This window comes from Hyperolius riggenbachi, chromosome 2 (genome assembly GCF_040937935.1).
Source record: "Hyperolius riggenbachi isolate aHypRig1 chromosome 2, aHypRig1.pri, whole genome shotgun sequence".
NCBI classification, from domain to species: Eukaryota; Metazoa; Chordata; class Amphibia; order Anura; family Hyperoliidae; genus Hyperolius; species Hyperolius riggenbachi.
Genome location: NC_090647.1, coordinates 559995496 through 560023398, shown reverse-complemented (window position 1 = coordinate 560023398; position 27903 = coordinate 559995496). Strand labels below are relative to the sequence as shown.

The following is a 27903-nucleotide window of genomic DNA, read 5'->3' as shown; positions in this document are numbered from 1 at the left end:
CAGTATAGTTAGCTTGGTATAGGTGCCCCCAGTATAGGTAGCCTGGTATAGGTGCCCTCAGTTTAGTTAGCTTGGTATAGGTGCCCCCAGTATAGGTAGCTTGGTATAGGTGCCCCCAGTATAGGTAGCCTGGTATAGGTGCCCCCAGTATAGGTAGCCTGGTATAGGTGCCCTTAGTTTAGTTAGCGTGGTATAGGTGCCCCCAGTATAGGTAGCCTGGTATAGGTGCCCCCAGTATAGGTAGCCTGCTATAGGTGCCCTCAGTTTAGTTAGCTTGGTATAGGTGCCCCCAGTATAGGTAGCCTGGTATAGGTGCCCCCAGTATAGGTAGCCTGGTAGAGGTGCCTCCAGTATAGGTAGCCTGGTATAGGTGCCCCCAGTATAGGTAGCCTGCTATAGGTGCCCTCAGTTTAGTTAGCTTGGTATAGGTTCCCCCAGTATAGGTAGCCTGGTATAGGTGCCCCCAGTATAGGTAGCCTGGTATAGGTGCCCCCAGTTTAGTTAGCTTGGTATAGGTGCCCCCAGTATTGGTAGCCAGGTATAGGTACCCCCAGTATAGGTAGCCAGGTATAGGTGCCCCCAGTATAGGTAGCCAGGTATAGGTGCCCCCAGTATAGGCAGCCTGATATAGTTGCTCCCAATATAGGTACCCTGCTATAGGTGCCCCCAGTATAGGCAGCCTGGTATAGGTGCCCCCAATATAGGTAGCCTGGTATAGGTGCCCCCAGTATAGGCAGCCTGATATAGTTGCTCCCAATATAGGTACCCTGCTATAGGTGCCCCCAGTATAGGCAGCCTGGTATAGGTGCCCCCAATATAGGTAGCCTGGTATAGGTGCCCCCAGTATAGGCAGCCTGATATAGTTGCTCCCAATATAGGTACCCTGCTATAGGTGCCCCCAGTATAGGTAGCCTGGTATAGGTGCCCCCAGTATAGGTAGCCTGGTATAGGTGCTCTCAGTATAGTTAGCTTGATATAGGTGCCCCCAGTATAGGTAGCCTGCTATAGGTGCCCTCAGTATAGGTAGCCTGGTATAGGTGCCCTCAGTTTAGTTAGCTTGGTATAGGTGCCCCCAGTATAGACAGCCTGGTATAGGTGCCCCCAGTATAGGTAGCCTGGTATAGGTGCCCTCAGTTTAGTTAGCTTGGTATAGGTGCCCCCAGTATAGAAAGCCTGGTATAGGTGCCCCCAGTATAGGTAGCCAGGTATAGGTGCCCTCAGTATAGTTAGCTTGGTATAGGTGCCCCCAGTACAGGTAGCCTGGTATATGTGCCCCCAGTATAGGTAGCCTGGTATAGGTGCCCTCAGTTTAGTTAGCTTGGTATAGGTGCCCCCAGTATAGGTAGCCTGGTATAGGTGCCCTCAGTATAGTTAGCTTGGTATAGGTGCCCCCAGTATAGGTAGCCTGGTATAGGTGCCCTCAGTTTAGTTAGCTTGGTATAGGTGCCCCCAGTATAGGTAGCTTGGTATAGGTGCCCCTAGTATAGGTAGCCTGGTATAGGTGCCCCCAGTATAGGTAGCCTGGTATAGGTGCCCTCAGTTTAGTTAGCTTGGTATAGGTGCCCCCAGTATAGGTAGCCTGGTATAGGTGCCCCCAGTATAGGTAGCCTGCTATAGGTGCCCTCAGTTTAGTTAGCTTGGTATAGGTGCCCCCAGTATAGGTAGCCTGGTATAGGTGCCCCCAGTATAGGTAGCCTGGTAGAGGTGCCTCCAGTATAGGTAGCCTGGTATAGGTGCCCCCAGTATATGTAGCCTGCTATAGGTGCCCTCAGTTTAGTTAGCTTGGTATAGGTGCCCCCAGTATAGGTAGCCTGGTATAGGTGCCCCCAGTATAGGTAGCCTGGTATAGGTGCCCCCAGTTTAGTTAGCTTGGTATAGGTGCCCCCAGTATTGGTAGCCAGGTATAGGTACCCCCAGTATAGGTAGCCAGGTATAGGTGCCCCCAGTATAGGTAGCCAGGTATAGGTGCCCCAGGTATAGGTAGCCTGGTATAGGTGCCCTCAGTATAGGTAGCCTGGTATAGGTGCCCTCAGTATAGGTAGCCTGGTATAGGTGCCCCCAGTATAGGTAGCCTGGTATAGGTGCCCTCAGTTTAGTTAGCTTGGTATAGGTGCCCCCAGTATAGGTAGCCTGGTATAGGTGCCCTCAGTATAGTTAGCTTGGTATAGGTGCCCCCAGTATAGGTAGCCTGGTATAGGTGCCCTCAGTATAGGTAGCCTGGTATAGGTGCCCTCAGTATAGGTAGCCTGGTATAGGTGCCCCCAGTATAGGTAGCCTGGTATAGGTGCCCTCAGTTTAGTTAGCTTGGTATAGGTGCCCCCAGTATAGGTAGCCTGGTATAGGTGCCCTCAGTATAGTTAGCTTGGTATAGGTGCCCCCAGTATAGGTAGCCTGGTATAGGTGCCCCCAGTATAGGTAGCCTGGTATAGGTGCCCTCAGTTTAGTTAGCTTGGTATAGGTGCCCCCAGTATTGGTAGCCAGGTATAGGTACCCCCAGTATAGGTAGCCAGGTATAGGTGCCCCCAGTATAGGTAGCCTGGTATAGGTGCCCTCAGTATAGTTAGCTTGGTATAGGTGCCCCCAGTATTGGTAGCCAGGTATAGGTACCCCCAGTATAGGTAGCCTGGTATAGGTGCCCTCAGTTTAGTTAGCTTGGTATAGGTGCCCCCAGTATAGGTAGCCTGGTATAGGTGCCCCCAGTATAGGTAGCCTGGTATAGGTGCCCTCGGTTTAGTTAGCTTGGTATAAGGGCCCCCAGTATTGGTAGCCAGGTATAGGTACCCCCAGTATAGGTAGCCAGGTATAGGTGCCCCCAGTATAGGTAGCCAGGTATAGGTGCCCCAGGTATAGGTAGCCTGTTATAGGTGCCCTCAGTATAGGTAGACTGGTATAGGTGCCCTCAGTATAGGTAGCCTGGTATAGGTGCCCCCAGTATAGGTAGCCTGGTATAGGTGCCCTCAGTTTAGTTAGCTTGGTATAGGTGCCCCCAGTATAGGTAGCCTGGTATAGGTGCCCTCAGTATAGTTAGCTTGGTATAGGTGCCCCCAGTATAGGTAGCCTGGTATAGGTGCCCCCAGTATAGGTAGCCTGGTATAGGTGCCCTCAGTTTAGTTAGCTTGGTATAGGTGCCCCCAGTATTGGTAGCCAGGTATAGGTACCCCCAGTATAGGTAGCCAGGTATAGGTGCCCCCAGTATAGGTAGCCTGGTATAGGTGCCCTCAGTATAGTTAGCTTGGTATAGGTGCCCCCAGTATTGGTAGCCAGGTATAGGTACCCCCAGTATAGGTAGCCTGGTATAGGTGCCCTCAGTTTAGTTAGCTTGGTATAGGTGCCCCCAGTATAGGTAGCCTGGTATAGGTGCCCCCAGTATAGGTAGCCTGGTATAGGTGCCCTCGGTTTAGTTAGCTTGGTATAAGGGCCCCCAGTATTGGTAGCCAGGTATAGGTACCCCCAGTATAGGTAGCCAGGTATAGGTGCCCCCAGTATAGGTAGCCAGGTATAGGTGCCCCAGGTATAGGTAGCCTGGTATAGGTGCCCTCAGTATAGGTAGCCTGGTATAGGTGCCCCTAGTATAGGTAGACTGGTATAGGTGCCCTCAGTTTAGTTAGCTTGGTATAGGTGCCCCCAGTATAGGTAGCCTGGTATAGGTGCCCTCAGTATAGTTAGCTTGGTATAGGTGCCCCCAGTATCGGTAGCCTGGTATAGGTGCCCTCAGTATAGGTAGCCTGGTATAGGTGCCCTCAGTATAGGTAGCCTGGTATAGGTGTCCCCAGTATAGGTAGCCTGGTATAGGTGCCCTCAGTTTAGTTAGCTTGGTATAGGTGCCCCCAGTATAGGTAGCCTGGTATAGGTGCCCTCAGTATAGTTAGCTTGGTATAGGTGCCCCCAGTATATGTAGCCTGGTATAGGTGCCCCCAGTATAGGTAGCCTGGTATAGGTGCCCTCAGTTTAGTTAGCTTGGTATAGGTGCCCCCAGTATTGGTAGCCACGTATAGGTACCCCCAGTATAGGTAGCCAGGTATAGGTGCCCCCAGTATAGGTAGCCTGGTATAGGTGCCCTCAGTATAGTTAGCTTGGTATAGGTGCCCCCAGTATTGGTAGCCAGGTATAGGTACCCTCAGTATAGGTAGCTTGGTATAGGTGCCCCCAGTATAGGTAGCCTGGTATAGGTACCCCCAGTATAGGTAGCCTGGTATAGGTGCCCTCAGTATTGGTAGCCAGGTATAGGTACCCCCAGTATAGGTAGCTTGGTATAGGTGCCCCCAGTATAGGTAGCCTGGTATAGGTACCCCCAGTATAGGTAGCCTGGTATAGGTGCCCTCAGTATTGGTAGCCAGGTATAGGTACCCCCAGTATAGGTAGCCTGGTATAAGTTGGATGTAGATGGGTTGAAAAAGGGAAAACACAAGCCTATACTTGCTCCTGATCCAAGAATGATCTGATCAGAATTATTGGTTGGAATGGTCAAAAATTCCAAGTTGATGCTAATTATATGTTAATTTGGTGTAAATTTATGGAGTTTATAGATGGAACCAAATGCAACTGCAATATTTGATTGTTTGAGGGCCCCTTGCACACTGGCCGAAGTGCGTCTCCCCGCGGTACTCTTCCCCACCGCAAGGGACATGCAAGTCTATGGAGTTGGAAGTATCAAACGGCGGGAGTATCAAAATCACCACAATCCCATTTCAAAGTTCAGAAGCGCGTTAGCGCATGACCCATGCCTATGTAATTCAATGGGTGACGCGGACGGTGTGCACGATGCAGGGATTACGTCACTAGCGGAGGGCGGGCCTATGCATATGACCCTGTCACTGCACTGCGTCATTTGAAGCCTCCTTTCTGCAGTGTGATGTGATGTGCAGACAGCATCGCACACAACAGTTGTGAGACACAGGCTGAAAGACTGCCCCTCAGATTGGCATGTGAGTGTGATAGTGTAAAAAATGTGGTCATTTAATCACTTAATGACAAGCATACTTATAAAAACGTCCTGCTAGAGCTTCTTAACGGCTCCAGGACGTTTTTATAAGTCAGACAGTGCTGCTGCCGCTGTGCGCGTGCGTGTGCGCGCTCCCGTGTGTGCATGTGCGTTTCCGCACGCATGCACATGAGCTTAGTGGGGGGAAAAAACACCATAGAAAAAATACACCTTTTTTTCCAAATAATATATTGTCACCATACTTTGTACTAGGGACATAATTAATATCTTGTGATAACCAGAACAAATAGGCAGATAAAATGTGTGGGTTTTATCTACAGTAGCAGTGTTTATATTAAAACTATAGGGGATGAAATTAGAGAAATAATAATCAATGGTCACCCCTGGCTTAAGCCATTGCCAAATGAAAGGGATAAGCACTGAAAGGTGAAAATCTCTCTTGTCCGTTAGGGTAAAAAACGCTTTGGGGGTGAAGTGGTTTAAGTATACAATATACAATTTCTATACAATATACAATTTCTACAATGGCTGATGACAGATCTTCTGATGCTCCTCCCCTCAGGTCCATGTAGGAGGCGACCAGTACCTGCATCTGCGGATCTACGACAACCTCCCGTGCTACAACGAGGAAATGAGCCTGACGGCATTCCAGGTGGGGAAGACGGAACACGAGGAGATTGTTCACTTTGAGCCCAAATATGATGATGATGACAACTGATCAAATCCATCTTTATTGCTGCCTTAGGCCGGTTCACGCTTAAAGGGAACCCGAGCATCATTTTTAACTCCCATGGCATCTCAATAGCACATTAAAAATGCATGCTAAAATATGGCTCATTAATAATAATTAAAAAAAACCCCTTTCATTTTACCTCATCTTTTTACATCACAGGATTAATTACAGACAGTTTTCTTCTTCTTCCTCTGTCCATCCAAAAGCAGCAGAAAATGAAAGGCAGATAAGGACTCTTCTAATTAGGCTTAATTGTCCAGAAGCTAAGTTCAAACAAACCCATTCAGCATTAAGGAGGGGGAAGAGGGCTTGCACTGTGCTTCAAACAGATAAGTCACACTTGATGAACTTTTCTCCAACCCTAGATAATGGCAGTGAGAAGGAAGCAAGGGGGGGTTAGGTCTCAAACATGGCAGCCCTTTCAGCTATTTACAGTAGGTTAAGAGGCGCCCTGGTAGAATAAAAGCATCTAAAACAGCCTTAAAATCAGGAAGAAAATGAGGTGTCTTACCTCAATGACGAAATCTTTGTAATTTTACAAATGAATAAATCTATTCACCATAGGGAGCCTCCCTATGCTGAATAGATTTATTCATTTGGCACTGTTATTGGCCTGAGGAAGCGGGCATGGACCCGCAAAACATGTTGCCTGTGCTAAATAAAAATATTTTGTAAAATTACAAAGATTTCGTCATTGAGGTAAGACACCTCGTTTTCTTCCCGATTTTAAGCTGTTTTTAGATGCTTTTGTTCTACCAGGGCACCTCTTAACCTACTGTGCTTAGTTTACCCCCATACACATTTTGTTTGAGAGGTGGCGACAGACCATTCGTGGTCTCACCACGGTGACCGTCTTTTGCCCTTTTCTCCAAGAGAGCGACCGCATCCAGGTCCTGGTTAGGACCACCCCGAGTGGAGTCTGGTTAGTTGTCTCCACCTGCTTCCTGTGGTCGGTTGCCCCTTGCAACCCTCCTTTGCGAGTAGTATTTTTCTTATTTCACCTACTTTTGACATATTACACTATTGGGCTCCCGTTTTTGTCTCCTGTGCCTTTTTCCTACAAGGTGCCCACTGCCTAGACACCTCTGCCACACTCCTTTCAGCTATTTGAAATCAGGGGCTGCTAAGATCCCTTTAGGCCTCTTTTCCACGGGCAGTTGATAGGCAGTGAAATGCCTCTCAAACTCTCACAACTGCTTGCTGCTGTCTGGTAACTGCACACTGCTGCCTGGTAACTGCACACTGCTGCCTGGTAACTGCTCATTGCTGCCTGGTAACTGCTTGCTGAGCACACAGTTCAACTGCCAATGGAAAAAAGGCCTAAAGCAGATGCCAGATGGGCTAGTGTGCATGTGTTCCATCCATTTTTGCATCCGATCGCAGCAATCTACTCTGTCCACTCTGCATCTGTCCATCCATACGCCCATCCGCTTTGATAAGGATCGCCACTCACATGTCCTGCCACCACTCTGTCCCTCGGTATACAGCCTGGAGGCATACAAGAGAAATCTCTGCCAGGAGACTTGGGCGCAGGATACAGCCGGTATATGGCTTATCCTGCTTCTGCACAAGTTCCCGGCGTTAAATGCTATTCCCCCTCCAGGTCCACGTGGATAGTGGGGGAATGAAATAATTCGGCTTCCAGCTATTGCTAAAGGCCGTATTACAGTGTTTAAAATGTAACTTCAGCTCCGTCTTCTGACTGCGCCGAAGTTACTCACTTGGCGCTGCTATAACCGTAATTCCTAATACGGGCTATGGTGGCGCTGGCTGCACCCAAATCTCCTGCGCTGGAATAGCAGTGTTCGGCCTGGAGGCCAGTAGGGGCATGGGGTTCTCTATAGGGATGGGAGACAATTATCCCTAGCAACAGGGAGAGTTTTCATTGGTCCACAATGAACCAATGAGAATCCTGTTGCTGAGGATTCCAATTGGTCTTTTCTTTTGCAACCCTATGGGAATCCCCATGCTTCTGCCTGGCCCCAATCTGTGTATCAGGTCTGTGCGGAGGAGTCGGCAGCATCAGAACCCGGGGAAAAATATGAGTATTAATGTCACGGCGGTGGGTGAAGCGGGCGTGGCAGCCAGGCTAGTGAGAATAGACACTGTCCATTCTCATAGGCTTTACATCATCCCGGCCGTTCTGGAAAAATGCATCGAGTTCGTACTCTGCGCTCTGTTTACCGCAGCGTGGCAAACATATCCATTTTTTTTAACAAGTTGAAGCAGATCTTATTTTTAATATTAGGATCGGTTTCCTGCACTAAACTGAGTTCACAAATGTTAGAGATTGAACAACATAATTACCTTAAACTGCAGTATAGTAAAACAACCACAAGATGTCCCTGTGTGTAAAATGCAATAGTGATCTGAATGGCATTGTTATTTCCTGTATTCATTCTGCGTTCCTCTGTTGTAAGTAAGCTGCATTACCTGATGGTTGTTTATGATATATCTGCACGGTTTCTTCAGTAAAGAGTAAACTTGTTATACTGGGTACAAAACACTATGATCCCCCCCCCCCCAAAAAAAAAAAACTATGCGATCACTCTCGGATTGCTCAGGTGTTCTGCAATCACAACTTTGCTAGTGGCACCAACCCCTAGGGATCCACTGGTGTAGCGCTTTGATGATCGGCAAGTGCTGCTAAACTGCTTCTAGTGGATCCCGGCCCTGAGAGCTAAATTACTTTAGTGTGGGTGCTGACGCTTCTTGACTGGCTTAAAGGATACCCGAAGTGACATGGGTATGTACAGTGCCTAGTACACAAATAACTATGCTGTGTTCCTTTTTTTCTCTCTGCCTGAAAGAGTTAAATATCAGGTATGCAAGTGGCTGACTCAGTCCTGAGAGGAAGTGACTACAGTGTGACCCTCACTGATAATTTCAACTATAAAACACTTTCCAAGCAGAAAATGGCTTCTGAGGGCAAGAAAGAGATAAAAGGGGAATTCATCAGTGAGGGTCACACTGAGTCAGGATTGAGTCAGCCACGTAACATACCTGATATTTAACTCTCAGGCAGAAAAAGAAAAAAGGAACACAGCATAGTTATTAGTGTGCTTGGCACTGTACATACACGTCTATCTCATCATGCCACATGTCACTTCGGTTATCCTTTAATATCCATGTACAGCAGCTCTCGTCATATGTTGCTGCAAATGGAAGGCGTGTGTGTGTGTGTGTGTGTGTGTGTGTGTGTGTGTGTGTGTGTGTGTGTGTGTGTGTGTGTGTGTGTGTGTGTGTGTGTGTGTGTGTGTGTGTGTGTGTGTGTGTGTGTGTGTGTGTGTGTGTGTGTGTGTGTGTGTGTGTGTGTGTGTGTGTGAATGGGGAGAGGTGCTGGCTGCTGTTGGGGGGGGAGGGGGGGGGAAGAGAAATGGGGGCCTGTCAGTGAGGTTTACACTGGCTGCAGGAGGATCATCGGGGAGCTGCGCGTCAGAGGCTGGCCAGGTGAGTGAATTATTTTATTTATTTTTTATTTATTTTATTTTTTTACAGGTTTATTTTCTGGTAAATGCTGCTCACATAATGATTCTTTTCTGGCAACTTGGAGGGGTGTGGGAATGTTGGGGTGTAGGGTTCTGGAGGGATGTTTGGGTGGGAGGTCCGAGAGGTGCGTTGGAAGGTCGTTGGAGGGGGGGTGGGGGGGGGTTGCTATGGAGCCCAGTCATTTCTATATTTTCAGTTTAGTTTTTTTTTATACTATAAAAATTATAAGCTTTTATTTACAAAAACATATATACCTACATAACATACATATTTAAAAAGTCCCTAAGGTAACTATGAAGGATTTTTTTTTACAAGTTTTATTTTGCCAACTATGGGTTAGGGGTGGAAGGGGGTTAAATAGTAAATATTTAATACATGCTTAAATGTAAGAGCGTCTTCTGTTACACTGGGGTGTATTTGGTTGTATTTTACTTTTTGGCCACAAGATGGCACTACATTTAGTTCATTGTCTGCTGTTTATGGCAGATACGAACAAAACTGTAACCGTTTCCTTAGGGTTATGAATGATAGATTCTTTCTCCCATTCCTAACGGCACAGTGATTGGGGCCGAGAATGAGTTGATTCTCATGGCCTGATCACAGGCAAATGGGAAAACTGCAGAAACTGCACTGGAATTGCGATTGGCAGCTATAAGTATACAGTGCGTATATATACGTCCCTGATCTGCTAGTGGTAAACGGGCGTATATATACACAGCAGAAATCTGGAACTGGTTAACAACATCACTGTGCACAACATCTGTATGGCGCTATTGATAAATGGCACTATGTGCCTTTTCATTTCTCTGTGCGCCATTATGAAGTACTATTGTTAAATAGCGTTAAGTGTATGTTTTCAATGCGGCGTCATGTGCCTTTATTCTGATCTGATGCTACTGACCACTTCATAAATGGGGTCACCTTGTAAGGTGACATCTGGTTATCTGATGGGAGATCCTATCAGTTGTGTGATGATCTGCAGGTTGAAATTAATTTCAAAAGGTACTCCAAAGCCTGGACCATTTTCTAACAGTCTGAGGCTTGGAGCCCACTAGCGCTTTGTGATGTGAAAAGCTCTTGCTAATGTAATACTATAGGTGTGATCCCACTGGAGCGATGTGATTTTATAAACATCCCCCATAGCATTGCATTAGCAAGAGCTTTTTTCAAGTCACCAGTGCTTAGAAAAGGCCGCTTAGTGGGTTTGAGCCCTTATGGCCCATACTCACGGGCAGCAAAAGTTGCCTGTCGCCAGCACACGTGAGCGTGTGGGCGACAGGCCGGCGACAGCTCCTCGCCAGGTCCCTCCGCGTACACACGCGGAAGAGGGACCAGCGGCGCGACAGAAGCTGTCGCCGACGTTCCTCCTCCCCCCGCCGGAAACTCTGCATTGTGAATGGAGGTTGCTGTCGCTAGTCCACGTACTCACGCGGACAAGTGACAGTTGCGGCGAAAGTGCGGCGGCGACTGTCGCCAGGCGATTGAAACTTTCAATCGCCTGGCGACATCAGCGGCGGGCGACAGTTCAGGGTGCGCGCTCGTGCGACGGCCCATACTCACGGGCGACAATTGTAGCCCCTGAGTATGGGCCATTAGAAAGATTTTGTGGAAAGTGTAGGGTCGTTAAAGTGTAGGGGAGGGGGGGGGGGGCACATTTTTTTCTTTAAATTTTAAAAAGCACTTCCTGGGCACTGCCCAGCTACCAAAATACTGTGCATGCTGGCATCTTTGTATAGATACTTTCCCCAGAATTAATTACTGAGAATCCCCATGAAGAGATTAGTCCAAAACCTGCCACCAGTGTTGCTCGGATACCTCATTATCCTATTCGAGTTTGGTCGAATTCGGATAGTAAACTATCCGAATTCACTCGAAGTTCAATATTCGAGTTAATCGAATATCCGATTCGACCTCGGATATCTGACGTCACTATATCTTCTTCTTCTATATTTTTTTTTACTTCATTTGTGGAAATATGTTATTGTAATAACACCATAGTTATATTTGTGTTGATGGCATAATAGGTAGTGGCACATTGCAAGCCACAGCTCCTTTTTCTGTGTACCCTGGCGGTGGTAAAACACAGACATCAGCAGGAGGAGGAAGTAGTTGCAGGCTTGCAGCTATTGTAGTGTGGTAATAGCTGCCGGTAGGAGAGTGGGTGGGCAGGTGGCAGCAGAAAATAGTTTTTTTTCTGTTTTCCCTGGCAGTGGTAGCAGCACACAGACAGCAGAAGCTCAATGCAGCTACAGGAGGAGGAGTAGTGTGTGTCAGGCAGTGTGATCTGTGATGTGACTGACATAATAGGCCCTGGTTCCTAGCGGTGGTTCCAGGGCCGTAAATAAACAGCATGAGGTTCCAGACAGCGTTTGTGAAGCCCACATTGTGTCCAATACACAATTGGGACAGCACAGTTTTCAACCCGGACACCTCTAAATTAATTACAATTTTTTTTTTTTCAAATGGATGCAGCTATTTTTGAGCGTAATAGCTGGTGGCGCATGGGCAGCAGCACCTTGTAATGTGTTCCCTGGCAGTGGAGACACAGACAGCAGGAGGAAATACAGCAGCAGGCAGCGTGAGGAGGTTGAGTGTGTGGCAGACTGGCAGCAGGCAGGAGGGCAGGCAGCGAGACATAATAGGCCCTGGTTCCTAGCGGTGGTTCCAGGGCCGTAAATACACAGCATGAGGTTCCAGACAGCGGTCGTGAAGCCCACATTGTGTCCAATACACAATTGGGACAGCACAGTTTTCAACCCGGACACCTAAAATAATTTTTTTTCCCCCCAAAATAAATAATGCAGGGCAGGCAGCTATTTTTGAGCGTAATAGCTGGTGGCGCATGGGCAGCAGCACCTTGTAATGTGTTCCCTGGCAGTGGAGACACAGACAGCAGGAAGAAATACAGCAGCAGCAGGTGTAATGTGTGTGCGCACTTCATGTCTTCCTCTTGCCGACAGTAATTCGCCTTCCACCCAAGCCTGGTTCATTTTGAGAAACGTCAGTCTGTCCACAGACTTGTGAGACAGACAAAATCGCTTCTCAGTGACGACTTCACCGGCTGCACTGAAGCAACGCTCTGACAGTATGCTGGAAGGGGGGCAGGAGAGCACTTCCAGGGCGTACTACGCAAGCTCGCTCCAGATCGGTAGGTGCTTGACCCAATACTCCATGGGATCAACAGGGGCCATGTTGTCAAGCCCGCTGAAGGACCCCATGTAGTCAGCCACCATGCGGGTCAAGCGCTGCCTGTGACTGGAGAAGGATGCTGCTGCAGGCACCTCCTCTCTAGTCCTTGTCAGCTCTACACTCATGTAGAGCTCTTGGGTCAGAGACAGCAGGTCTGTGGTGCGCGTGCGCTTGCTGCTGGTGGATGCAGGCACCTGCTGCTGCCTCTGTGCTGGCTGGACAGTGGGAGTGGATGTCTGAGGGAAGGCTTCCTCCAAGCGCTCAACAAGGGACAGCTACAAATCCCTCATTTGTTGCGCACAGTCTCCTCCTGCAGGCAGGAACTGGCTGAGCTTCCCCTTCAGACGTGGGTCCAGCATCATGCAGATCCAGATGTCCTCCCTATGCTTCATCTGGATCACCCTTGGGTCCTTGCGCAGGCACCTCAGCATGTGAGCTGCCATTGGGAAGAGTCTGGCCACGTCTGTTGGCACATCATCGGCAGCCCCAGAGCCGACAGTGCTGTCCTCTTCCTCTGCCACCTCCACCTCATCCTCTCTACACCCCTGCACCACTCCAGCTGCACTCTGCTGCTCCCCCTCATCAGCAGCAAGGTCAGGGACCTCCACCAAATCCAAGCCCTCCTCCTCAGAGGTGGCCTGTGAAGCTTCCTGCAGCTCCTGCTGGTCCAAGGCTGCTGCTCCCTCTTCCAGCAGTGCATACAGGGCCCTGTCCAGCACACACCAAGGGGACCCACTCGCACACCATTGCATGGTCCCTGCTTACCATGTTGGTGGCCTGCAGGAAGGGTGCCAGGACTGAGCACACTTGCTGCATGTGTCCCCAGTCCTCCGTGGAGATGGTGGATGGGAGGTTGGTGGCGGCACGCCCAGTTGCAGTGATGGAGGCAACTGTTGCTTGAGCAACGTACTGACTGACAGCCTGCCTCTGTTCAACCAGACGCTCCAACATCACCAGGGTGGAGTTCCAGCGAGTTGGAACATTGATCATGAGCCGGTGCTGTGGCAGGTGCAGCTCCTTCTGCACCTATTCCAGGCTCGCTACGGCTGCAGGCGAGTGCCGGAAATGACGCACAACCTTCCTTGCCGCCTCAAGGAGTCGGTCCATCCCCTGGTAGGTCCGCAGGAACTTTTGGATTACCAGGTTCAGGACGTGCACCAGGCAGGGGATGTGGGTCAGGTCTCCCTTGTTGATGGCAGCAACCAGTTTTACCCCATTGTCGGACACCACCTCACCGACTCTGAGGCCTCTGGGGGTCAGCCAATTCCTCTCCTGCTCTCGGAGTTTGGCCAGGACATGGTTCGCCGTCAGTTTGGTCTTCCCCAGGCTGACCAATTCCAGCAGCGCTTGGCAGTGGCGGGGCTTCACGCTGCTGCTGAGGCGGGGGGTTTGGGCTGGTGTGCCGGAGGATGGAAGCGGATCAGAGGAACCTGCTGCAATTTCGCTGACCCTGCATGGTGGCACCACCCACTGCATTGTTGCTGCTGCTCTGACAGTGCCCGATGCTGCTCCCCCCTCCTCACCCCCTTCCACCAAGCTGACCCAATGCGCGGTGAAGGACAGATAGCGGCCTGCCCCAAACCGGCTGCTCCACGAGTCCATGGTGACGTGGACCCGTTGACCCACCGCGTGCTCCAGCCCTCTCCCGACATTGGCCATCACAGAGCGGTGAAGTGCAGGGATGGCCGTGCGCGCGAAAAAATGTCGTCTGGGGATTGGCCAATCGGGGGCTGCACACATCAGGAGCGCACGCATGTCGCTTCCCTCCTGCACAAGGTAATAAGGCAGGAGTTGGGAGCACATCGCCCGTGCCAGCAAGCTGTTCAGCTGCCGCACGCGACGGCTGCTGGGAGGCAAAACCCTGACCACCCCCTTGAAGGTGTCGCTGAGCAGGGTCTGACGACGCCTTTTGCTGGCACGGGAATCAGTGGAGGGAGCAGAGGAGGCCACTGAGGACTGGCTGCCAGAACAGGCCTTAGTGTTGGCGGCAGGAGGAGCAGTGCGTTGCTGACGCACTCCTGCTGGTGCTGCTGGAGGAGGTGGAGGAGGGCAGGTGGCTGCTGCCGACGGCTTCGCAGTGGTGGCGGGTCTGCCACTGCCAGCTTCATGAACTCATGCTCATGAAAGGGTTTCCCTGCAAGATGGTTGGCCAGAGAGGTGGTGCCAAACGCAGAGGGCTCCTTCCCTCTGCTGAGCTGCTTGCGGCACTGGTTGCAGGTGGCATACTTGCACTCCACATATGGCAGGGTGAAAAATTCCATATTGGGGAGGTGAATTTGTGGTCTCTATGTGGTGGTTGGGAGGGTGGTTCTTGGTGCGGCTTGTGGTGGCACTGGCAGAACTCGTCTCCGGATCAGCACGCTGTGTGGCCTGCATACCACGCCCACTTGTAATCCTTCCCATGCCTGCAATGCTGATCCTTCTAGCAAGGCCCACAGACGCATCCTCCTCCTCGTAGCTGACGACATCCCCACCCCCAGGACCTAGCACCCAGTCTCTGTCCTTCACCCTGTCATCATCCTCCCCCTCCACAAACATGTCCTGCTGGGATCCCACAAACTCCCCTTCTGCATGCATGGGCGGATGGACAGTCACCGCTGTGACTGTCCAAAGCATCATCCCCCAAAGTGCCCATGAGCATTCCTTCCTCCGCCAATTCTGCCGCAACAGCATTCCATAGCCCCGCTGTGCTTGGGGATAACATGAAGGCGCTGCTGAGTGACAGGGTGCTGGTATTGCCCGCTGGGCTGGAGAACTGCACTCCTCTTCCTCTTCCCAGGCAGTGCTGGGCGGCTGCTGCTGCTCTTGCGAACAGGAGTGGTGGCGGGGGTGGAGGACTCTGTTCCAGAGCTAATGGTGGCCTGCTCATCCACCATCAGTTCCACCACAGAGTCTGCGTCCTTCTCCTCAATAGGACGGCTACGACCTGGCGGTGGGAGTAACATCTGCGCCACACGCTGCTGCTGTGTCTCTGCAGTGTGACTCCCAGCTGTTGGGCGGCCAAGGCCAGAATAGCCACTGGTGCAGATGCAGAACTGCGCATGGTGTGTGGCTGCCACAACCTCTCTTGGCGATGCCCTTGCTGCCCCTGCCCAAACTGCAGCTGCCAGTGCCAGACATTGTATATTTTTATTATACAAATGAAAAAAGAAAAACTTTATGTATGTAAAGGCGGGTGGGACAAGTGGGGTACTTTAATGGGGTGGGACTGGTGGGTGTGTGAGCTGATGGACAGGTGTACTCTACAGCAGAGATTGGTGTAGCGCTAATGAGAGTGCGCACACAGACCCTAGCTGACACTGACTGACGGTGTCCCTATACACAGACTACAGTACAAGTCAGCAAATACACAATAGAAGTAATAGAAACAATAGGATGGGTGTAGCACTAACGAGAGGGTGTGGACAGCGCAGACGTTCACTGCGCACACAAAGACCCTAGCTGACGTGGTGACGGATGGTACCTATACACAGACGAGTACAGTACTACTAACTAAACAGAAGAATCTAGCTAAATAATAGAACAGGTGTGACTAGATTACAGAGAGCAGATACAGGACAGGTATAGCAGTAAAGCTGGGCCTTGCTAACTACAAAATAGTACAAATCTAACACAGTAGTACAGTAGAGTAGGACAGGTGAGAGCACAGGTAACTAGAGACTAGAGCACAGAGCAGGGCAGGCTGCCTTGCCTAGGCACAGGGCCTAGCTACTGCAGCACCAGTGACAGTCTCCCTCCCTAGTCCCTAATCACACAAACGAAACTGCCTAAAATACAACCTACCTACAATTAGAGTGACCAGACGTCCCGGATTCGGGGTCCGCTGTCCCAGGCAGCATGAGGTCCCAGGAACCGTCCCGCTTTCAGCACCGGAACGTCCCGGCCTCGGGACTCTGGCCACTCTCTCCTGAACTGGCAGTGGTGTCTATAGACGCCGTGCCATTTCATTGCCCGCAGCCCCGCTCCAGCCTCCTTCCGGTGTCTGTTCCAACACTGGCAGGCGAGCAGGGTATATGGCAAGATGGCTGCCGGAGTCCTGTACTGGAGACTATTTGTGTCTCCAGTACAGGGCTTCGGGCGCCATCTTGCTGTAGCCCTGCCTGTCAGCGCGGGAGACGAGCAGGAGGAATGTGGTCCCAGGAGCAGTGCGCCAGAGGCCGGAGAGTTCTGCCAGGTGAGTAAATGCTTTTCTTTTCCAGGTGAATTTTGCCCGCATTGCGTTTTTCTGGTGACATTTGCCCGCATTGCATTTATTTTATACTGAAATGTTTGCCCGCATTGCATTTATTTTATACTGACATGTTGCCCGCATTGGTTATTTTGTGCTGACATGTTGCCTATTGCGTTTGTTTTCTGGTGTCCGGGGTAACTTACTGCATTTATTATTTAATGGTCATAGATGGTTTGGTGCTTTGTGGTTACGGTATACTATTAGCATCACACAGTTTCTGCACACCCATGATGCAAAGTCTTGTTTGTCCACATCATGGCGTAAACACTGCTTTATGCCTCGCTGTTGCATCATTATGTTAGCTCCACCCATACAATGTCATGGCCATGCCCATTTTTCACCGTGGCGCGCTGCAGCCCCCTCCCCCAGTCTTCGTCGCTGCACGCTCCGTCCTCCCCACTTTTTGCTGCGGTGCGCTGCCCCCCCCCTGCACCCCTCCCAGGTTGGACCCACAAAAATATGGTCACTCTACAATACAAAGCAGTACAGTTGAATATCAACTGTTGGAGTGTAAAAACGCTTGGTTTAGAATATAAATGCACTTGCACAGAGAAAATGCACTGGAGCAGTCTCAGCAGCACAGTTTGTCAGTAAGTCACAAGCAGGACAAGTGAGGCAAGATGGCGTCTGCCATTTATAGATGGGGCTTGGCCAGGCTCCCCCTCTGATTGGCTGCAGTCAGAGGGCTGGGAGCCCTCTGATTCACTTGTGAGGACTCGAGGTGACGTCAGACATGCACTATCCGAGCTGGTGACGCCATCAGAGCGCGGATAGCTAGGATATCTCCGGATATCTGCTTGCTATCCGAGTGCGCTCAGATAGCACAGCCCGGATAGCTAATACTATTCGAGCTCGAATAGTGAAATAAAGAGCTAGGATATCCCGAGTACCTCGGATATCCTAGCTCAGATGAGCATCACTGCCTGCCACATGTTTACTGTGAGTGACAGCACAAGAGAACACTGTGTGCATGTCAGCACTGCCATCAGAAATGTCTGGGCCCCTCACTGGCACCCTCCATGAACTGACATGGAAAGGCCGTTTCCATGGGAAACCACATACGACCTGCCACCTATCGGCGTAAGGCGGTCGTTATGTGGTTGCCAGCGACCAGCATTACTCACTGCAGTGAGTGCCATTTTTGATTCACTGAAATTAGAATGCCATAAAAAAAAAAAAAAAAAAAACTTGCAATGCAAATTGGCTGGCCAAGCTGAACATAGCCACGGTCCCTAATAGTGTACTAGTTCACTGGGCCCCATACTGCAGTCCCACCTGTGATGCTCTGAAGCAAGTGACTAGAGAAGTTTTTGCAATAATATTCCTATATGGAGCTGCGAGAAAAGTCAAACCTAGCGAAACTTTACCATGTAAAGACATACACACAAAATGCAATTTATAGTTGGTTAGGACAAATAACTAGAAAGTCAAAAAGCTTAACAGAAAAGTATTTTATTTCAGTTGCTTTATACAGACAATATGAAAGTTTCCAAGACTCAACTTGCTTTCAGTGATTACAGCACCCCCAGCACAGTGCAGCAAGGGGTGGGGAATTTGGAATTCCAGCACAGGGCAGCAAGGGGTGGAGTTTGATAAGTGAATCTGGATGAACATTCAGCAACTCAGGAAAGGACTGATGCAACTCCAGGAAGTCACAAGCTATTCTCCCTCAGGAGGCCCAGCTTCTTGCCCCTCAGGAGGCACAATTTCCTCCCCCTCAGGAGGCCCAGCCTCCCTCTTAAAAGGCAGAAGCTCCTCCCCTTCAGTCTTGTCCAGCTGGTAGGAGGTGAGAGACGGCGGCTTATTTTCTCCCGGCAGTGGCTGAAACACCAGGATGTGAGCGTAATTGTCATCCGTATACTGCACCTGTAAACACAAATATAAAGTCTTTAGAAAAGTGACTCCCAGTCTGCAGAAAATACCAATGTAGTCCTCCCAGGCCCAATATGAATATAAAGGAGTTCTTAGCTCATTCTGGGCCAGCAACTTCTAGTATTAGGGCCTGTTTCCACTATCGCGAATCCGCATGTGTTTCCTGCATGCAGATTCGCACAGCCAATACAAGTGGATGGGCCTGTTTCCACTTGTCAGTTTTGCTGTGCAGGATTTTTCTGCACGGCAGAGCCCTCAGAATTCGCTTGCATGTGGAATGCAGGCGAATCGCACGCAATGTATTTAATAGGGAAATCGCATGAGTTTTCCCCATGCGTTTTTTGCCGTGAATTCGCATAGGTACCCATGTTAATTCACACAGGCAGTGACATGGTTAAAATCGCATTACCCTAACCTATGTGAATTCGCGGCAAAAAAATGCATGCGGAATCGCACCCGCATGCGATTTCACCTGCGGTGATTTGCCGGCGATTACGCAATGCTATAGTGGAAACGGGCCCTCAGAGAACAGAACCAGGCAACTGGCTTGTACTGTAGGTGTAGTAAGAAATAGAACATTCGTAGCAAATAGTTAAGTCTCATTGTTTCCAGTACAGGAAGGGTTAAGAAACTTCAGTTATCTATGCAAAAGAGCTTCTCTGAACTCTCCAACCCAACTTGGGTTAGAGGTAGTACTCTCACCTCTGTCTGGCCCCACTTGTGTCCCCAAGAGCTTCCAAATCAGAGGCACATCTAGAGGGGTGCAGGCATGGGTCCTGCCATGGGTGCCACAGTACCATGGCTGCCCCACCTTCATACTGAGGGATGCCTCTCAAGTGTTTGTACCTGCTCTTATACTGGAGGACAACTACCTATACTGGGGAGACCCCTCTAACTACATATACTGTTAGGTTAACCTAAAGTGGGGGCTACCTATGCTAGGGCAGTGATGAGCGAAAATGCAAATATTCTTTTCGCTGAATTTTTGTGAAAGTAGAAAATTAATATTTTCGCATTAATTTTCGCCTTAAGTCTGTTTTTTTGCGTTTAATATCTAAACCCCCTTACAAGCTAGAATCACCAAATTTGCAGGGTATATTATAGTTTGAGAAAATCGATTTTAAAGTTTAAGGAAAAAAAAGTATACATTTAAATGAAGTAAATGACAGTTACTGTAGCAAACCTAGCGGTAGTGTAAATTTACTAATATTGAAAGGGCCAAGTGCCAGTGCCATGGCCAAGTGCCAAGGGCCCTTGGCATTTTGAATTTGGCACTTTGCACTCTTTAGACATTAGTAAATTTACACTACCGCTAGGTTTGCTATAGTAACTCATTTAAATGTATACTTTTCTCCTTAAACTTTAAAATGGATTTTCTCAAAAATATACCCTGCAAATTGGTGATTTTAGCTTATAAGGGGGCTTAGATAGTAAACGCGAAAAACGGACTTTAGGCGAAATTAATGCAAAATTTCACCTTTTGAAATGAAACTAGTACTTATTTTCGTGAACATTCGGTGAAATCGAAAATGGGATTTTCGATGCTTGCGATTTTTCACCAAAGAAATTTTCGCAACACTGCTAGGGTGCTACCTCTGTTTAGTTACACTTGGGAGATAACTAGCAACCTAGATTGGGGGCTACTTATACTGGGGAGACTTGTATCATTGCAATCAAAGCAGTTAATATGGGGCAGTGTGGTCTGACTTTGGGTGGGGCACAATTTCAATGTTTGCTCTAGGGGCAATATTACCCAGATCTGCCCCCTGTTCCAAATACAGGCAGCTCCTAACGATAGGCACAGTACAGAGCCACCTGTGTGGAAGCAAAAGTGCTTTTGAAGGCTCTCAGAGGTGGCAAATTATACACTGGTACTGAAAGCTCTATGTGATCCAGAGCCTCTACTTGGAATGAGGACAGCATTGTGTATGTTCTCACCTAAGGCATACATTGTAAGAGGGGGTGCCGAGGTTATTTGTGCCAAGGGAAGCGACTAGTAGGATAATGAAAGAATTTAATGGGATTATTAGCTGTAGGCATGCTTGAGCTATACCACCTGTCCTTAACAGGTATGAGTATACTGGGCAATTTATGTTCTCATGCAATCTATGCTGCATATAGTCCATGGGCCCAGAGAGAATCAGAAGGTGGAAACAATGGAGGGGTAGGAGAAAAAAAAGTTAGCCGATACAGCCACCATGATCCCCAGGCCCTAGTATGGTTGTGGCTTTGAGTCCAAGAGATAATAAAAATGGTTTGGTCCAGCACGCTCTTGACCTGCTAGAGTTCAGATAGGTTGTAGTAATATGCCCACACTATTCAGCCAGAACCTTCAAGTAGTAGCTGTTGCTTTGAATGGAGAACTGTACCCTATGGACTTGCACAACTCAACCAAACAAGCTACTGTCTCTCCAGCCCCCCTTCCCTACCATGAAGTTCTCACTTTGGGTTAGGGTGGCCATCCGTCCGGACTTCCGCCGGACAGTCTGGTTTTTGGACCTGTGGTCCTCCGTCCGGCGGAAGGCAAGGGAGGACAGCCATATGTCCTTTTCGGCCCGATCTCCTCCCATCTACCTTAAGTTCGAATCTCCCTAACGCTGGCGCTGCCTGTAATGCAGCGGCAGTGATGTCACGTTACATGTGACACGTAGACGTCAGCGCAGCGGGAACAGAGGCAGCCCGTCCCATCATGCTTGGCGGGGGAAGGAGCCGACCCCGCCACGCATGACCCAGAGGCAGCCGCATACATAGCCATGTAGCCACTAGCCACTTCCAGTCGCTCCGCCAGACTACTAGGCCCGCTAGTGCTAAGCCAGCAGCAGCGAGTGAGAGCCTGCCGTAGTCACTTCAGGTCAGTCCACTCGTCTGCCAACAATGCATTTTGTGGGGACATCTTCTGCCAACGAGAATGCATGTGGTGGAGAATTCTGCCAATGAGATTGCATTTGGTGGTCGGCCGGCCCTCCACCATGTGGACTATTGTGCGCCACTGTCCTCAGTAAGATGTCCTTTTTATGGTGTGATGTCCTCTTTTTTGGGGTTCTGCAAGTGGCCACCCTACTTTGGGTGCAGATGGCATTTTTGGTAGAACCATAGCCTGCAAGTTAACTGTTGCTATGGCACACTGGGATGCTTAGATTACAATTAGGGACCCGGGAGCGCCAAAAATCAGCAAGACGACAACTTCTAGGTGACCAAGAATGCAGGAGCAGGAAGGACAACATTATAGTATAATATCAGCAAGATTAGATTACTAATAATACTAATAACTTCTTGTGCCAAGATCCCCACCATCCATATGTGCACAAGTTACCTTGATGAGGTAGTTCATGCCGGCCACAACCTGTTGCCTGTATGATTTGGCCACAAACATGGTGGTGTTCACTCCAGACTTCAAGAACTGTGGCTTCACCTGAGGGAGATATAAGATTACACAGCATGTAGCAGCTGTAGTTTAGAAGGAACAAAAAAAAAAAAAAAAAAAAATAATGCAGACACTGGCAGCAGTCAGGAGTGACAGTCAAAGCCAGACACTGCAGCATACAGTTCTTACATCATCTTGGCCGTTTATAGGTCTTACCATTAACCAATTGTGTTGCTCACCATTATGTCACACTTGCAGCAATGCAAAACAGAGCTATAATACTATCAGCAGTGCCAACCAAGAGGCACTGGGGTGAGGGTCTTGGCATGCTATCAGTTTCTGATCTGTGGTGCAGCCCACTGACAGGCAGGGCAGTTTCTAGGCCAAATTGCTCCCAGGACAAGGGTGTAGAAATTGCACCCCCTTACCCCATAGGCTCAGGAACATTTGTGATGCAGTATTTTACCCCTCCACCCAGGTATAGGTAGCCAGGCAGAAGTGTCCCCATTATAGGTGAGCCAGGTACAGCCACCACCCCCTTTCCTGCAGAGCTTGGGAAGCAAGAACACACTAATACTGCAGGTGAGGGAGGGTCCCTCTGCAACCCCCATTGCTACACCACTGAGTTGGACTGTGTCAGAGTGGTATAGAAAGGCAATAATCCAAAACCAGTGAAATACCGCAAAACCTGTCTCTCACTCACCAATATACGTCAACCTTAACTGTTTACACAAACAGGAGCAACTGCATAAAAAATTCCAAGAATTGCTATCAAAATAGCTGCCGCTCAGGATTTAGACAATTATGAAACCTTTATTGTATTGCACTTAACACTAACCCACCCTAAAATAATCCAAAACCAGACCTGTCAGATCCATACTACCCAATGTAAGGAAACCCTATATCTTGGCTATACAGATTTATCAAATCTATGTAGTATAAGGCCCAACAGATTGAAAATACTTGGAAAGGATTACTTTGATAAGCTTTTGTAATACACGAAAGAGGCAAGATTGCACAACCAAGATTGTGTGGTGAGCACACCATAGAGAAAACATTTTTTTACTCTGGGACAAAAACACATTGGCCTCCATTCATAAAGCATTCCCGCATGTGGTAATGCTCAAAACAGCCGACGTCACCGACCATTTAGCAAAGTATCAATTCATAAAAGCTGTTTCCGCATGAAAAGCTACAATTCCTGAGCAGTACAGGAAATTACCGCCTTGTGCGGTGATTATCTCAACACATCACTAAATGTCAATTCATAAAGATTAGAGCAGGTGGTATTGGGACAGAGAATACCATCTGTTTAGAAAAGGAGATAAGCCAGCGATAACAGGAAAGCTAATAGAGACAGACCTCCCAGGCCGCAGCAGTGAGAGCAGAACAAAATAGGCATCCCAGAATACCCAGGCTGTGTTTAACCTCTCGGGTGCCTGTTTTCAGATACATTCCACATCAGAAAGCCTGCACGTGTAACATTTCTTGAAGTTCTTCTAAGGGTGGCCATACATGGTACAATCAAATTATTTTTCTGATTACATAATTTAGTTCGATTATGCCGTTACATCGAATATACAGATTTTTCCAGCATGTCCGATCTGATTTTTCTTGCGAAAAAACAAAAAAACACTGGATAATCGTTCGAATTTCTTGATTTTTTTTAAAAAAAAAATATTTCAACTTTCGTTTGATTATTTAGATCAAATAAATGGGATAATCGAACGTTTTTATTGTACCATGAATGGCCACCATAAGCTTTGGCAATTAGATTGTTTAGAAAGACTAAAAGATTCAGGGTAAACAGAGGCAGTTAAAAAGCACAATCAACTCAGGCAGCTTCTCATGTTGCCAGGGAAAAAAAAAAAAAAAAAAAAAAAAAAAAAAACATCCAGGCACCTTCCGTCTTCAATTTTATTGCAAAGTGATCTCATCAATTCGGGTTACATACCGCTGGTGCGTACAACTGGTGGTCAGTTTGGTGGTGGCGTGTTGGAGGTGGGGGTGCCGGGCATCAGTTGGGCTTGCGATGGCCGTTTCGCGTCTTACTAGACGCTTGGTCACGCTGTGCGCCAACTGATGCCCGGCACCCCCACCTCACCACCAAACTGACCACCAGTTGTACGCACCAGTGGTATGTAACCCGAATTGATGAGATCACTTTGCAATAAAATTGAAGACGGAAGGTGCCCGGATGTTTTCTCTTTTCTTCCTGGTCACAATAGCAGTTTTTTCTTCATGTTGGTGATCTGATGTGCACACGTCTAAGCATACTACATCAAGGGATATCGGAGGAAGGGTGAGAGAAACATTTGCCTGTCAATTTTCCACTTGCACCTGCAGACTGTATGATAGGGAGTGCCACTCCAAACGCTGTATCTACATGTGAAAGCTTCTCATGTGATGTTACACCAGCCTAGTTCAGGAAAATAATGATCTTTTATCATAACTGTAAACTTTATGAATTAGAGCACACAAGTCTAATATACCGATGCAGTATTTACCCTCCAACATATTTTTACCACAATGGGCTCTATTCACAAAGCCATGTGCAGTAACTTTTTGGGTGAAAAAATTACCTCCAGTGATAATTCACTAAAAATAGTGAAAATAGTGAGTATTCACTAAAAATGTACCAAGTGTGATAAATGTTTGATAAAAGTGCGGTAAAACAAGTGATAAAACTGTCAGTAATATGTACGGAAATAAAGCTTTTTTGACCACTGTAGGGCAGCCCATATACTTGCCGCCCATTACACAGAGACCACCCAGGAAAGCCTGTCACATTTATAGTGGGACCTCAACTCTTGCACAGGACAGATGGAAAGCAGAGAAATGCACCCTGTATGTATATAATTTAGCCTGTCTAATTCCCTCTCATCTGTGAATAATCACAACTGTAATTTGAGCTCTCAGCTGTGCCAGCTGGCTGCCTCAGCAGAGCAGCTAATGTGTAAACACAGGATGTTAACCCTATGTCTGCTTCCATGAAAGCAGGAAGTACATACACTGGAGATTTTTTGCTAGATTTGTATAAGCTGTAACAAAGAAATGTTTCTTTAAAGGTAATTATGATGTTGCTTATTTTTTAGAGCAGAGATGAATTTCCTACTCGGCATCTATTAAATCATCTAAAAGAGACTGTACGAGGTGTGAAAGTGCGCCTTGAGATTAGACACACTCGTCTTTTCTGCCTTCTATGTACAATTGACATGAACTCCAGCAAACAAAGCTCAAAGGGCTCCACCATGAAGGCCAAAAGCAGAGAAGTGATAATCACCTGACATTCATAGGTGATTAAAAAAATCATTAACCCCAACTTTTCAATTGAGAATCTCAAATTAGAGATACATTTTGAGGTAATTACCACACTTACCTCATGAGGTAATTTAGGAAGAAAAAAAAATTGTGAATTTGAAAATGGAGATATTTTGGTCAGTGTTTATCACTACCTATTTTAACTCATTGAGAATAGAGCCCATTCTGTATCCATAGACAGTTTCCCACTATGGGCTCTATTCACAAAGCATTACCACAGTCGGTAATGCTCAAAACAGCTGATTCTACCATCACCTTCCCAAGTTACAATTCACTAAACCTGGCTGCTACCGCACACAAAAATCACAGTTCCCGACTAGTGAGGTAAATTACCAACTTCTGTGCTAATCACCTCAGGAAATGTCAATTCACAGAGATTCTCGCACTTCAGTTACCGGCCAAAAGTGTTGGTAATTTTCTCCAGCCCTCAACAGCCGATAACCTGCTCTACCCCATGCTGTTTCTGTGCAGCAGAAGAGCTCCCCCTGGTGGGTGCAGCACATCTAAAGGGAAGACATACACACACCCCCACCTGCTGCAAGGCTGTTAAGCAGGGGCATAGCAATAGCAGGTACAGAGGTTGCAACCACAGCAGGGCCCTTGAGCCAGAGAGGCCCTCCCTCAACTGCAGTATTTGCTCTCTATTGGTCCTGTGCCCATAATCACTTCTGTAGATACTTTGAATAGTGGTAATTACCAAACTGTTTCCCATCCCCCTCTTGCACCTCTGACACTGTAGTTGCCATTGGCAGGTTTTGGTGCCCTGTATCAAATGTATAGAGTGCTTGGTGGGGCCCCAATGTAAAACTTGCATCGGGGCCCACAGCTCCTTAGCTACGCCACTGCTGGTAAGTGACACTTACCGAGAAGGGCTTAGTGAATTGAGGCATGCTTGTTCGGTAAATTACCAAACTTCTGCCTCATGAGGGAAAAGTTTTGTGAATTTGAGGTGGGGGAGGGAGTGTAATATACCACATGAGGCATTTTACCTCCAATTTTTTTTTTAAACCACACTGCTTATTGTGAATAGAGCCCAATTTGAATCTTAAGTTATATTAAAGCTGACCTATCAGCATAAATAAAACTTTGCTTATGTATCCCATCCTCCACAGGTGGCTCCTCTAACTGATATATGAGCTTTCCAATCTCCCTATAAGAACATCACTGCCACTTACTGCATCACAGAGAGCCTGGATCTCCTCATCTGCCTGCTGCACTTCCCCAAATCCTCCATCCAAAGGCTGCTGAACTTGGGGCTCCTGATCACACATCTTCTATTGTGCAGCAACTGACTGACTGCAGGTAACCAGAGCAAGTGCTTATATATGTGTGGGCTGTACCATTACCAGCTGGAAGGAGGGGTGGGGGACCAACAACTAGAGATTAGGAAGGTCAATAAGATGCAAATAAATCCAAATTGATACAGATATTTTTAGGCCTCTTTTCCACTGACTTTTGATAGGCAGTGAAATGCCTCTCAAACTCTCTCAACTGCTCACTGCTGCCTGGTAACTGCTCATTGCTGCCTGGTAACTGCTTGTTGCTGCATGGTAACTGCTGACTGCAGCCTGGCAACTGCTTGTTGCTGCATGATAACTGCTCACTGCAGCCTGGTAACTGCTTGTTGCTGCATGATAACTGCTCACTGCAGCCTGGCAACTGCTTGCTGAGCACACAGCTCAACAGTCCCTAAAAAGGAGGCCTTATGCAAATTTATGAAGTTTGAAAATGGACCAATTGAATTCCATTTTGGCTTAATTTGGGGTTTTATTGAAGATGTATAACATTTACATTAAGGCCTCCTTTCCATGAAGTGTTGAGCTGTGTGCTCAGCAACCAGTTACCAGGCAGAAGTAAGCAGTTACCAGGCAGCAGTGAGCAGTTGCGAGAGTTTGAGAGGCATTTCAATGCCTATCAACAGTTCGTGGAAAAGAGGCCTTAGGGCTCAGCCGCACTATAAGCTCCTTTCTGAGCGCTTGTGATTGATTCTGAGCGCTTTTAAAAAAATCTCTCCTAATCACTCTCATTAAATTCGCTGTAAAAATCGTTTAAAAATTGCTGCGATTTTTCACGTATGAGATCACGCAATTGCAGCGATTTTTACTGCAAGTTTAATGAAAGTGAATGGGAGCAATTTTTAAAAAAGCGCACAGAAAGTGCTAATCAATCACAAAGCACTCAGAAAAGTGCTTTAAGTGTGGCTGAGCCCTTGGCCCTCTTCCACGGACTGTTGAACTGTGTGCTCAGCGAGCAGTTACCAGGCAGCAGTGAGCAGTTACCAGGCAGCAGTGAGCAGTTATCAGGCAGCAGTGAGCAGTTATCAGGCAGCAGTGAGCAGTTATCAGGGAGCAGTGAGCAGTTACCAGGCAGCAGGGAGCAGTTGAGAGAGTTTGAGAGGCATTTCACTGCCTATCAGCGGTCCATGGAAAGGAGGCCTAAATATTTGCATGACCCCGCATCAACTCAGGATTATTTGCATCTCAATAACCATCCCTACCTAGCGGGAGAGTTGAGGGAGAGGCTGGGAACACATTAGGGCTCTATTCACAAAAATTCTCATACATGACTTATTTATCTCCTAATTAAATAACCATTCAGCACATTTACAAGCAAAATATTCACTGAGGCCCCATTCACACTTTATTATTATTATTATTATTATTATTTATTGTATTTATAAAGTGCCAACATATTACGAAGCGTTTTGCCGGCGATTTCAGACGGCGATTTCAGCAAAACGCTCAAACGCTAGCGCTTTTGAA

General features: G+C 47.9%; 2 protein-coding genes across 3 annotated transcripts in view; one reads left to right on the top strand and one right to left on the bottom strand.

Annotated features, from left to right (window-relative positions):
• The window catches only part of LOC137545155 (cystatin-B-like), a 34082-nt gene extending 28287 nt beyond the window's left edge, over positions 1-5795 (top strand). For both annotated transcript variants that reach the window (XM_068266269.1, XM_068266268.1), the window contains one exon: positions 5505-5795. In XM_068266269.1, the coding sequence (XP_068122370.1) occupies positions 5505-5660 (156 nt within the window). In that variant the 3' untranslated portion in view covers positions 5661-5795. The remainder of the gene's footprint in view (positions 1-5504) is intronic.
• Positions 5796-18061: 12266 nt separating this feature from the next.
• On the bottom strand, positions 18062-26433 carry LOC137545154 (stefin-C-like). Its single transcript, XM_068266267.1, has 3 exons — positions 26317-26433; positions 21770-21868; positions 18062-18450 (listed from the first exon to the last, which is right to left on the bottom strand). Exons 1-3 carry the CDS (start codon positions 26410-26412, stop codon positions 18244-18246), a joined length of 402 nt encoding a protein of 133 aa, XP_068122368.1. The 5' UTR covers positions 26413-26433; the 3' UTR covers positions 18062-18243.
• Between the last annotated feature and the right edge of the window lie 1470 nt (positions 26434-27903).

Excerpts from the sequence above, each read along its gene's own strand:
- LOC137545154 (XM_068266267.1), bottom strand. The coding sequence starts at position 26,412 with ATGTGTGATCAGGAGCCCCAAGTTCAGCAGCCTTTGGATGGAGGATTT. Across the intron at positions 21,869-26,316 it reads TCCAGGCTCTCTGTGATGCA|GTGAAGCCACAGTTCTTGAA; the intron begins GTAAGTGGCAGT and ends TATCTCCCTCAG. Across the intron at positions 18,451-21,769 it reads GCATGAACTACCTCATCAAG|GTGCAGTATACGGATGACAA; the intron begins GTAACTTGTGCA and ends TTGTGTTTACAG.